Source organism: Myxine glutinosa, chromosome 6, assembly GCF_964187855.1.
Source record: "Myxine glutinosa chromosome 6, kmMyxGlut1.1, whole genome shotgun sequence".
Taxonomy (NCBI): domain Eukaryota; kingdom Metazoa; phylum Chordata; class Myxini; order Myxiniformes; family Myxinidae; genus Myxine; species Myxine glutinosa.
Genome location: NC_136266.1, coordinates 96674090 through 96686379, shown reverse-complemented (window position 1 = coordinate 96686379; position 12290 = coordinate 96674090). Strand labels below are relative to the sequence as shown.

Genomic DNA, 12290 nt, shown 5'->3' with positions numbered 1-12290 from the left:
ACGAATCATGATTACAGTACGAAGAACTCCTTGAGCAGTTCAAAGTTCACCATAAGGAGCATGACAAGCTCAAGGAATCTGGCATCTCTGTGGCAGACATCCGTAAGGTATCTGTGCATCTTCGATGATTTGTTGTGCAAGCTCTAATAGTATCCAAAATGTCTGTTATCTTCCTATCCAACATGTAATTGGGGTTAAAATAAAGCGAATTTTACACTCACTATTTGTTCACGGATACTTGCCAAGACAATGCTGCCTACAGATGCAGTGGTAAGCTATTCAATAGTTTACTCAGGGTGTGTGTGTGTGTGTGTGTGTGTGTGTGTGTGTGTGTGTGTGTGTGTGTGTGTGTGTGTGTGTGTGTGTGTGTGTGTGTGTGTGTGTGTGTGTGTGTGCGTGTTCCAGACAAACCATGTATTACTGTTTTGGGGATTTTGTGCTTTCACTTACTGGACATCCAAATTAATTTTTTTTTTTTTTTAATACAATGTGTACAATGTGCATACAATGTTCAACAAGAAGTTGTTTAAATTTAAATGTTTAAAACAAAATAAATTCCTCACCTACCTACCCTTGAATTTCTGTTCTGTAATATTCTTTGTTGGGCCTAAGCTTTCACAATTGCAGAGAATCCTTTGCAGTGCAATGTTACATTGTGGGGGCTGGCAAGGTAGCCTGGAGGCTATACAGTATACACACTCATCTCCGAGCTGCTCTGCCTGGGTTTGAATCCCGACCCATCAATAAAGTCTCGCTCTGGTGTTTAGCAGGCAGCGCGAGGCAACAATGTGTATGCCATCTTTCGGCTGGACGTTAAATGAATGGATTGTGGTTGAGTGTTGGTTTGGCAACGACCAACCATTGCATTGCAGCAAAGGCCTTTCTGCGACTGTTGTTTTGATCTGATCTGTAAACTTATCAACCTGGATTTCTACTACTGCTACATCCTCCCTCCTGGACTTAATAATGATGAACTTTCCATACAATCTCTTGTTCCACTTCTGCCCCTATTGCCTCTTCTCATAACTTTCTTATCAAGGCTCATATGTATCTGGATTTTGTAAGGGAGCTACCTCAACGAAACGGGATATGGCTGTTCACACCAGCCAACTGGCAGGGACTTCAACCTGTTCTCTCTCAAAAGGATTGGGCCACCATCGCCACAGGACCTGATATTGATTCTACCTGGGAATACTTTCACAAAAGTCCACTTTCACTCATGCACTGGTTCATCCCATCCCATCTCCAGCTTTCCTATCCATTCTCTAGAGTCTAGACTCTAGACAATAGTATATTGAACCCTGTAGAGAGACAGTTGCTTTCAAGCAGCTTGGTTTCTCGGCATGGAAAGATAACCCGACTGAGGCTAAACTTCGTTCATTCCATAAGGCTCGTGAAAAGTGTGTGTTTATCCCGAGGCAAGCCAAATAACATAATCTGGCAAATCTTGACACGAAACTCTCTAACCAGACTCCTTGCTCCGAGTCATGGCGTTGCCTTGTCAAGCCCATCTCTGGTGTATGCTACCCTCTACATGTCTCTACATCTCCATATCTCTACTCCCCTCCCCTCTCTGGTGTATGCTTCCTGAGGAAGTGCCCCCAATGCGGGCGGTGAAAAAGGTGGCACCATTGTTGTGGCGTCACTGGTACCTGGAATATGTGTGTGTCGTTGGTTGTTATCTCCAAATGCGGGTTTCAGAAAGTGGAACGGAGCCCTCCGAGGACTGGATATATTATATCCACCTTCGTGTGTGTGTGTGTGTGTGTGTGTGTGTGTGTGTGTGTGTGTGTGTGTGTGTGTGTGTGTGTGTGTGTGTGTGTGTGTCTGCTGTTCACATCTTAACATCGATCATTATATCTACCATAATCTCCATTAAAATGGCAAGGTACTTCATTGATAAATGGTCTGTCTTGCATGCTTCCTGGTTAAGGGGGTTGTTAGAGCAGTCTTAGGAAGGTGGTGTAAATTTGATAACTGCTTATCATCTCTGAATTTTGCAAATGTAGACCACACTATTCTGAAAATGCAAATAGTCTCGGCATTATAACAATCCAATAACAAATCAAGCGTACAAAAACAGACCCTACCAACTGTGGGCCAGTGAGACTGCTTCTAATTAAAAACAAAGTCGTGAAATCCATCATTGCTTACAATATCAAATCTTTCCTGTTTTTAAGCAATCAATCTGATCTATGACCACCAGTTTGGATTCCGTCCTAGTCACTCAACTGTGGACAGTGGACATTGTCCAGCACCTGTCTCGGCAATAGTTGGAGGCCCTCAATCTCAGACCAGAGATTAGAACCGTCTCCCTTGGATATATCTCGGGAATTCAACACAGTCTAGCATCCTGCTTTGCTTATCAAGCTGTCTGCATGTGGTATAAAAGGCCGCCTTCATTCCTCTTGCCACTGGCTTCCACAACTCATGCGGTCAATGTGTTGCCATCAATATAACCCTCTCCCAGTAGAGGCTGGAATTCCCCAAGGCAATATTTTGGGCCCGGTGCTGTTCCTCATCTATATCTTGTATTTCTCGTTTCTCCCATCTATGAAACACCTTCAAGAGGCTGTTCTGTCTCACTCTTCCCTCCAGGATTCCAAGCAAGCGGTGCCCACCATCTGTTTTCATCCCCGATTCAGACCCGTGGCCTTTATTACCCACATTCCCCTTTCCTAACGCAACCATTTTTCTTGCTAGTTTTCGTGTTTCCTTCACCTCATCCCTATCCTCATTTCCTGTTCATTCACTCTCTTGATTTTTGGCTCGCTGTCGGTTCTACCTTTATCTTCCATGAGCCTCATTCCTGTAAAGAAAAATAAAATCTCCCTTCTGCTTTTAAAAATGTATATCCCAAAATAACTATGCTTCATTGTTTTATTTTGAGGTGATGGGTGAGGTGGGTTGTTTCACGGGTTTGCCGCAGTCAGATTACATCTTCACTTTAATTTTGCTTCATGGTTTTGAATAATGCGAGTTTAATTGGCACCACATGCCATTTGGTGGTTGCCAAGTGCCATGCCATTGCAACAGTACTTAACATTGTGCATTGTCTGGCAGGATATCCAGGCCATGGAAGAGGAAAAGGATCAACTGACTCAAAGGGTAGAGAAGTTGAAAAATAGAGTAAGTTCACCAAGTTAACAGTTGAACCTATATTTTGTTTTCATTTGCTGAAGCCATGTTGGACTCCATTAAGAGATCATTTTACCGCGCACGCACACACACACACACACACACACACACACACACACACACACACACACACACACACGTTTTCTCCATTCCTAGCTGAACTCCAGCTCAAAAGATCATCATTCTCAGATGAGTGGACTTTATCGATAAATTACACCACTGGTTTACCCTAACTTTTTATTCTACTCATGCTTTTAAGTTGTCATGCTCTGGGTGGTACAGAAATCCTTGCATACATGTTAATTACCATGTTAATTACCAGAAATCCTTGCATACAAGCATATTGTGTCTTTATTTGCTGGTTAAATTTTTTTACGCAGGCTCAGCCTTCTTGATCTTGAGCCTGGTGTTGGCTTAGTGGTTAGGGTGCCGGCTTGGGATCCTAGGATCCTGGGTTCGAATCCCGGTCGATCACTGAATTAACGCCAGGGGGGTTGACTCAGCCTGTCATCCTTCCGAGGTCGGCAAATTGAGTACAAGCTTGCTGGGATGATCCCGGTGTGTACCCCGGTTTCGAATAGGTACACCGTATCCCTGCGCATCGTAAGAGCGTGACCAAGGGTTGGCGTCAGGAAGGGCATCCGGCCATAAAAACATTGCCTCAAACAGGGAACCATGATTGTCATGGGGCCCGCAAGGCTAACCCCCGCTCTAGCGGGGAAAATGGCCTCAAAACGATCATTCATTCATTCATTCAGCCTTCTTGATCTTTGGAAATGAAAAGTGATTGTCATATGCTGCATGAAGTTTATGAAAACATACTTGAAACACCTTATTTCTGCATTACCATGACAACCATGCCATAAATATTCAAACATAGTTATGAAATTATGTTAAGAAATTAAGAAATTATGTTCAAATTAAAATTCAAAAGTTATGAGATTATGGCTGAAACCCGAATCCTATCCAGGTTCCTCCTGATGACTCCATCTTTGCTCTTTACTTCTTCTGGGTCCATATGATGACTCCAATGCAGTATTTGGTTTTCCATTTCATTGCAAACAGGACAAATGAAAAGAATGACGTTGATGAATAAATCAGTGCTCTGCACACTGTGCGTTTCTAATTGCTTTTCGACACTGGTTCATGGTAGGTGAAAGTGATGGAAGACCACGATCAGATGTTGGAGACAGTGAGAAAGCTGCACACGGAGAAGGAGAGGAGTGAGAACCTGGCACAGCAACAGCTTGAGCAGAGGAACCAGGTGCTGCTCAGAGAGATTGGCCTGATCCTGATGTACATGGCGACTGGTGTAACAGGTCCATTTGGAGGCCGTTGATAAAACAATTAACTTTAACTTACAGTATTTGGTATTTCATAGTGAGTGGTCTTTGGCTTTGTTGATGAGATTTTTTTTCTTGCTCATGTCTCACTAGATCAAATATATATTATTGTGCTGTGCTTTGTGGTTAGGATGAAAGGCCTACAGCATTGATTAGCAGCATGACCCTTTAATAATGAGCTCACGCTGTGTCTTGTCTTTGTAACATATCATGGTGCCACACTGTAAGCAGCTGATGCACATTGAGCAAAAGCTGCAGCGAATCCAGCAGCAGCTTGGCGCCCTCCATCAAGCCTCGTCCGATGCTACTCCAGACAGTGAGTTCCTTTAAAGTTTGGACAATTGTACCTAAAATGTACAGTCGTGCCCAAAAATATTGGCACCCTTGCACTTTTTTCAAACAATACACCATTTCTTCCAGAAAGTTCTTGAAATTAAACAATCTTTTGGTATCCACATATGTATTTCTTTGGTTTGCAGTGGAACAAAACAAAAAAAGCTGAAAAATGACTAAATCTTAGCTTATTCCACACAAAAATCCTAAAATGGCGCGGACAATATTATTGGCACCTTTTAGAAGTTGTTAGAAATAATTAGATTTCAAGCAGGTGATTCTCCTTTACTTTGGAATTGAACTCACCTGTGGTGAGTTAGAGGTGCCTGCAATATAAAAATCACTCATTCAACCAGTTTGAATGGAGAAAAGGAGTTATTCTGCTGTTTTGTGTCACTGTGTGCACCGCAATGAACATGGAGAAAAGAAAGAAAACCAGAGAGTTGTCTGAGGAGGTCAGACACAAGATTGTAGCCAAGCATGGACAATATCAAGGCTACAAGTTCATCTCCAGAGACCTTAATGTTCCTGTATGCACCGTACACAATGTTGTCAGGAAGTTTAAGGCCCATGGCACTGTAGCCAACCTCCCTGGACGTGGCTGCAAGAGAAAACCTGATCGAAGATTGCAGCGATGGATTGTTTGAATGGTGGAGAAAGCACCTCAATCAACTGCCAAACAGATTCAAGCTTGACCTTCAGACACAAGGTACGACAGTTTCAACTCGCACCATCCATCGCCAACTCAATGGAAGGGGGTTCTATGTTAGGAGACCCAGGAGAATACCACTGCTGAAAAAGCCCCACTGGAGTTTTCCAAAACACACATGAACAAGCCAAAATCCTTCTGGGAGAATTTCCTGTGGACAGATGAGACCAAATTAGAGCTTTTTGGTAAAGCACATAATCTCTATGTTTACAGAAAACAAAATGAAGCCTTCAAAGAAAAGAACACCTCCCCTACAGTCAAACATGGAGGAGGTTCAGTGATGTTTTGGGGATGATGTGCTACCTCTGGCACTGGGTGCCTTGAATGTGTGCATGGCATCATGTAATCAGGAGATTAGCGAGGCATTTTGGAGCGCAATGTTCAACCCAGTGTCAGAAAGCTCGGTCTCCGTCGAATGTCATGGGTTTTGTAACAGGACATTGACCCCAAACACACTTCAAAAAGCACACATGAATGGATCAACACAAAACGCTGGACTGTTCTGAAGTGGCCAGCAATGAGTCCAGATCTAAATCCCATTGAACCCCTGTGGGAAAATCTGAAAACAGCAGTTGGGAGAAGGCACCCTTCAAATCTGGTAGAATTGGAGCAGTTTGCACAAGAAGAGTGGGCCAAACTGCCTGTAGAGAGCTGTAGAAAGCTCATTCATGGCTATAGGAAGCGCTTGACTGCAGTTATTTTGTCCAAAGGCACTACCAAATGTAGGTAGTGTAGGCACTACCAAATGTAGGTAATGTAGGCACAAATGTCGGCACTACCAAAGGCACTACCAAATGTGCTACCAAATATTAAATCTCGGGTGTCAATAATTTTGTTAACGCCATTTCTTTTTATTTTCTGATTTAAAAGGATATATTAAGTTCTGAATCAAAAACAAAGGTTCTGTAATATTAACAGTAAAATAAAGAATTGTGGAGACCAAATACTTTTGTCAATTTCAACTTATTTTTAGAGAAAATTGTGAGTTATTTGAAAAAAGTGCAAGGGTGCCAATATTTTTGGCCACAACTGTATGAATCGTGATCATGATCACACACTTTCAATTATGGCCACGTTTGGAGTGGGGTGGGTTAAGTTGTGACGTGGGAGGGTCGATTCCAATCCACTGGCCAGAGATGTGCAATAGCAGCTTTTCATGTCCTGTTTGCCATGTGATTTTCAATATTTTAAGGCATGTTTCATCTTTCTGTTTTGAATTAATTTTGTAATTTGCTGGTCAATGGGAGCTGATTCAAAGACTACGTCCATAGCAGACAGTATTGCACTGCCATAATGTAAAGTGAAGATTAAAAATCGAACTCTGAACAGCTTATGTGAGTTGAAGCCACCGGTGAGGCAAAGCGGTGAGGATTTACCCGCTCATTGAGGCAAAGTGGTGAGGCTTTACTCGATCAGTGAGGCAAAGCGGTGAGGCTTACTTACTCAATGAGGCAAAGTGGTGAGGCTTTACTTGCTCATTGAGGAAAAGTGGTGAGGCTTTGTTCACTCAGTGAGGAAAAGTGGTGAGGCTTACTTACTCAATGAGGCAAAGTGGTGAGGCTTTACTTGCTCAGTGAGGAAAAGTGGTGAGGCTTTATTTGCTCAGTGAGGAAAAGTGGTGAGGCTTTGCATGCTCGGTGAGGAAAAGTGGTGAGGCTTACTTACTCAATGAGGCAAAGTGGTGAGGCTTTACTTGCTCAGTGAGGCAAAGCAGTGAGGCTTTACTTGCTCAGTGAGGAAAAGTGGTGAGGCTTTGCTCACTCAGTGAGAAAAAGCAGTGAGGCTTACTTACTTAATGAGGCAAAGCAGTGAGGCTTTAATTGCTCATTGAGGCAAAGCAGTGAGGCTTACTCACTCCATGAGGTAAAGTGGTGAAGCTTTACTTGCTCAGTGAGGAAAAGCAGTGAGGGACATTGGTGAGGTGAGGAACTCCATGAGGAAAAGCTCAGTCGATAAAGTAAGTTGCATTTCTTTCATGGAGAAGCCTTGTTGCTTTTGACCTCACTCAATTCTGCAACAGGGCACCAAATACAAGTTTGTGAAATTCACTTTTCTTTCATCACTTTTTCTGGTACATGAGATTTATCAATATTAAAATCATTCAAAAAAATATGGTAGAAATGTCGAGGCTTCGAGTTGAAAATGTTGGAACTGCATTAAAAAATTATTTATTGAGAATGTCGAACCAAACCTGTACATTGAGGTTTGGTTCGACAAAGCATGATGATTCCAATTTGGACAATGGATTTTAGCACTTTTTCATTGATAAAATCGATTGTTTATGTTGTCCACCGATGCAGACTGATGTATTGTTCTTCAGAGACGAGTATTGTTGTAATTTCAATTTGAACCTCTTCATTTTAGATACTGATCTTAACTTTCCTTCAAAAGGCATCCTTCATCGCATGGAGCAAGAGACACGGTTCACAGAAAACCTAGTGAAGGAGAGGGTTCCTGCAGAGCTGGAGATGATACGTGGTGAGGTGCAGGACCTGCAGAAAGTGCTGGCTGAACCTGCCATGTGCCAGGTGGACGTGGCCAAAATTGAGGACAGGGTAATTACAAGAATCAATTGCTTCCTGCCCTTTTCTTTTATTCTCTATTGTGCATTTGTAAGGTGACATTAAATAAATACCTTTTATCCGCATCCCATTTTTTTTTTTTTTTTTTTTTTTCCTTTCAAAGGTTCAAGGCGCATGGATCATTTGAATCTTTACTCTTTTATTTATTTATTTGTTTTAGGTGACAAATAGGGTATTCCAAAAACCTAGAATTTATATATCTCATGATTATCAAACTTTTCCCTTCATCTATCTATAATTCCAGTAATCTCTGTGTGTGTGTGTGTGTGTGTGTGTGTGTGTGTGTGTGTGTGTGTGTGTGTGTGTGTGTGTGTGTGTGTGTGTGTGTGTGTGTGTTTGTCTGTGACCGCTGTTTCTCGACAACCACGGGTCCGATATACTTGAAACTTGCCAGGTATATTGCTGGGGACCCGAGGATGTGCCTTTTCAAGGTTTCATATTAATCGGAGAAGTAGTTACCGAGCTATGGCGATTTATTTACCAAACTCCGCAAGCCGTTCGCTTTGGACCAAACCATTTCATGTAAATAGAGGGGGGGGATTGTCACCGTACTCGCAAGCCGTTCGCTTTCCGTTCACGCAAGCCGTTCGCTGGACCAAACCATTTCATGTAAATAGAGGGGGGGGGGGATATAATTTTGTGCTTATGCACGGGCACGTCCGGGCACGGGCACGGGTACGGGCACGGGATATATAGTATGGGCATGCCCTAGTCTATCTATAATTCCAGTAATCTCTGTGTGTCTGTGTGTTTGTTTGTCTGTGACCGCTGTTTCTCGACAACCACGGGTCCGATATACTTGAAACTTGCCAGGTATATTGCTGGGGACCCGAGGATGTGTCTTTTCAAGGTTTCATATTAATCGGAGAAGTAGTTACCGAGCTATGTCCAAAAAACGATTCAACCAATCAGAGAGCAGCGAGCTATCACGTGTGCCGAACGTGGCGAACAGACTCTGCCTCGGACGGCACATTTGAGAGCGTATTCATTTATTTCACGTTGGCAAACTATGTTGGCGCTATGTTGGCGTTAAACTATGTTTTAAAACTAATTAAAACTAATTTGCGATTCATCGTAACTGCGATATGCGACCTTCCGGACAGTCAAATGAGGACGTCACTTCCGGACTTACGGATAGTCATAGTGACGACGTACTGATGCTGAACGTGGCGAGCAGACGCTGTAAGGTACGATCGATTGTAGTACACGTTTATAATAACTCTGCCGATACAGGCCCGATTAACTGCAGCGCCATCCGAGCTGCGGCGTCGGGACGATACATTCATTGTACGGTCACATCACGCACTTACGGGCACGCCCATGGGCCCATGGGCACGCCCATGCATGCATGGGCGAAGACATTTTTTTTTTTTTTTTTTGGCAAGGAACGGGCACCCACGTACGGGCACGTCCTAGTCTATCTATAATTCCAGTAATCTCTGTGTGTGTGTCTGTGTGTTTGTTTGTCTGTGACCGCTGTTTCTCGACAACCACGGGTCCGATATACTTGAAACTTGCCAGGTATATTGCTGGGGACCCGAGGATGTGCCTTTTCAAGGTTTGAAATTAATCGGACAAGTGGTTCCCAAGGTATGGTCACCGTACTCGCAAGCCGTTCGCTTTGGCTTTGCGAATGGACCAAACCATTTCATGTAAATAGAGGGGGGGGGTTCTACCGTACTCGCAAGCCGTTCGCTTTGGCTTTGCGAATGGACCAAACCATTTCATGTAAATAGAGGGGGGGGGGGGTTCTGTGGTCGTTACTGCCACGTGGTTTCAAAGTTTTTTTTTTGTTGTTGTTGTTTGCACGCATGTTTTTTTGCACCCACGTACGGGCACGCCCTAGTATCATTAAATGCTGAAACAAACTATTAGAGCCTTGGTGAATTTTTCTGATCACTGTAAGCACACACACACACAGCGCATGTGCAAAAGGCCTCATTTAGCATTTATACGCCATTTCAAAAGTCCCATATTGTACAGGGGGTTTGCAACATTCCATGTGTTCATTGTTATAAGGGGGTGATGCGGGGAGTGTGGGTGACATTGGAGTTGGTTAATGGCAGGATATCGTGACATGAATGAATGAATGAATGATCGTTTTAAGGCCATTTTCCCCGCTACAGCGGGGGTTAGCCTTGCGGGCCCCATGACAATCATGGCTCCCTGTTTGAGGCAATGTTTTTATGGCCGGATGCCCTTCCTGACGCCAACCCTTGGTCGCCTCTTACGATGCGCAGGGATACGGTGTACCTATTCTAAATCGGGGTACACACCGTGATCATTCATCCCAGCAAGCTGGTACTCAATTAGCCTACCTCGGAAGGATGACAGGCTGAGTCAACCCCCCTGGCGTTAATTCAGCGATCGACTGGGATTCGAACCCAGGATCCTAGGATCCCAAGCCGGCACCCTAACCGCTAAACCAACACCAGGCTTGACATCCACATGATAATTGGTACCATCTAATGCTATGGTGAATTATCGTAAATAAAATCCTGGCTTCCAACACATGATAAACATCGTGACATCCACATGATAATTGGTACCATCTAATGCTATGGTAAATTATCGTAAATAAAATCCTAGCTTCCAACACAGGACCATATTTAAACTCAAATATTGCAGAAATTCTACCCAGAGCATAGCATTTGAAAATTTTGAGCCATTTAAGGATCAGTTCTGATAATTCTCTCCTTATATATGCTCTTACTCAGATACAGGAAGCTAACAGAGTTGTAGCACAGCTATCTGAGCATCGAATATCCAGCAACACAAGTTCCGACAACAATATATTGCTACTCAGGCAGCAGGCAAGCAATTTCGGCACGGATTTTCAATGTCAATCATACTTATTCTGATAACAGTGATAATTATACAGTCGTGGTTATATTTATTAAAGCAATATTGTGAATAATAAGTTGAACGTGTTGCTTACATACAGGTTGCCATTTTGATACGAAAGAAGGCAAAGAAGGCAGAGGAGCTGCATTTGCTGCACGAGCAAAGAACTGGCGTAGAGAGAGATTCAACGAGGAAGAAGAAGAAGCATGTCATGAGGCTGGAGGGTCATGGACAGATGCTCAGAGAGGACGAGGTTGAGAAGAGTGGGGGAAGTAGCTAGAGGGAGTACTCCTGACTCGTTTTGAATCATTGCTGTAATTATGCATTATGATGATTAGAAAGACAACGATGACTGAACAAATATTGTGTTGCATATTAACAGCTGGTTGTTATAAAGCTTCCCCTGCTCTGTGTGCAGATAAAGTCTTATGTGGAAAAGATCCGAACGAAGAAGTCTCTTTTCAAACACCATCAAGAGAAGTTGTCGAGCATACGTGCCGAATGTGGGGTGCTTGCCCGTACCGAGGAGGTGCTGAAACAGAGGTTGGCTGCTGCCATGGCAAATGTGGTACGCTCGAGATGGAGCAAACCCTCCCATAACCCTGCTCTGTGATCAACAGTCAAATAAGTTATCACCAACTTTGCCAAAATAATACCACTTTACCTCACAGAAAACATTGAAGGTGGAACATGGTATCCTTGATTCAGATGATATCGAGGACGAGGAGAAGAGTGGGATAGAGAACGTTCAAGAGAGTGTACCTGCAGATACAGCTGCAATGGTGAGAGTCCAGTCTGAACACAGCTGTCTATACTCGTGTTTTATGCTCCTATTTCCAAGTCTTGTTTTCCTTGCACTAAGTCAATTAACACTCCAGATGTTCGTACACGTTACAAATTCCCAAAACAAGTCATTTTTTTTCTGTTTGAGATATTCCTGTAATTTTTCAAGGGATATTTGGTGCTCTAATCTTTTTTGTGTCTCTCTTTTTCGGTGCAGCAGCTGCAAAAACTGCTTAAAAAGAAGAAGAATGATTTAGCTCCCCAAATTAAAGAGCTTCGTCCCTTGCGCCAGAGGCATCAGGTAAGCAAAGGAATCCTTTTAGCTTACAATTCATTCATTTGTGTACAGCACCTGGCTGTGAGTTGCATAATTTGTCAAAGTGCAGCTGTGTTTTGATGCCGACCCTCCTGTCAGTCAAGGCCGGAATTTTGAATTTGGCCTGGGTAATGGCAACTCTCACTTTTCGTTTGCGAAATAAACCGTGCGGTATTATATGTTCCCAGCAACCAAAGCAGGCAGACGGGTTCCTGGTTTAACATTGTAACCGATGGACAGCA

General features: G+C 43.3%; 1 protein-coding gene across 7 annotated transcripts in view; it reads left to right on the top strand.

Moving 5' to 3' along the window:
- Positions 1 to 12290, top strand: part of IFT81 (intraflagellar transport 81) — a 54335-nt gene that overhangs the window by 20201 nt on the left and 21844 nt on the right. For all 7 annotated transcript variants that reach the window (XR_010984990.2, XR_013623832.1, XM_068120547.2 and 4 more), the window contains exons 5-14: positions 18 to 107; positions 3064 to 3129; positions 4292 to 4402; positions 4713 to 4797; positions 7915 to 8078; positions 10823 to 10918; positions 11050 to 11202; positions 11368 to 11517; positions 11621 to 11731; positions 11950 to 12033. Coding sequence is in view for 5 of the 7 variants with exons in the window: in XM_068120547.2 (XP_067976648.2) it covers positions 18 to 107; positions 3064 to 3129; positions 4292 to 4402; positions 4713 to 4797; positions 7915 to 8078; positions 10823 to 10918; positions 11050 to 11202; positions 11368 to 11517; positions 11621 to 11731; positions 11950 to 12033 (1110 nt within the window). In the remaining 2 variants the exon portion in view is untranslated. The remainder of the gene's footprint in view (positions 1 to 17; positions 108 to 3063; positions 3130 to 4291; positions 4403 to 4712; positions 4798 to 7914; positions 8079 to 10822; positions 10919 to 11049; positions 11203 to 11367; positions 11518 to 11620; positions 11732 to 11949; positions 12034 to 12290) is intronic.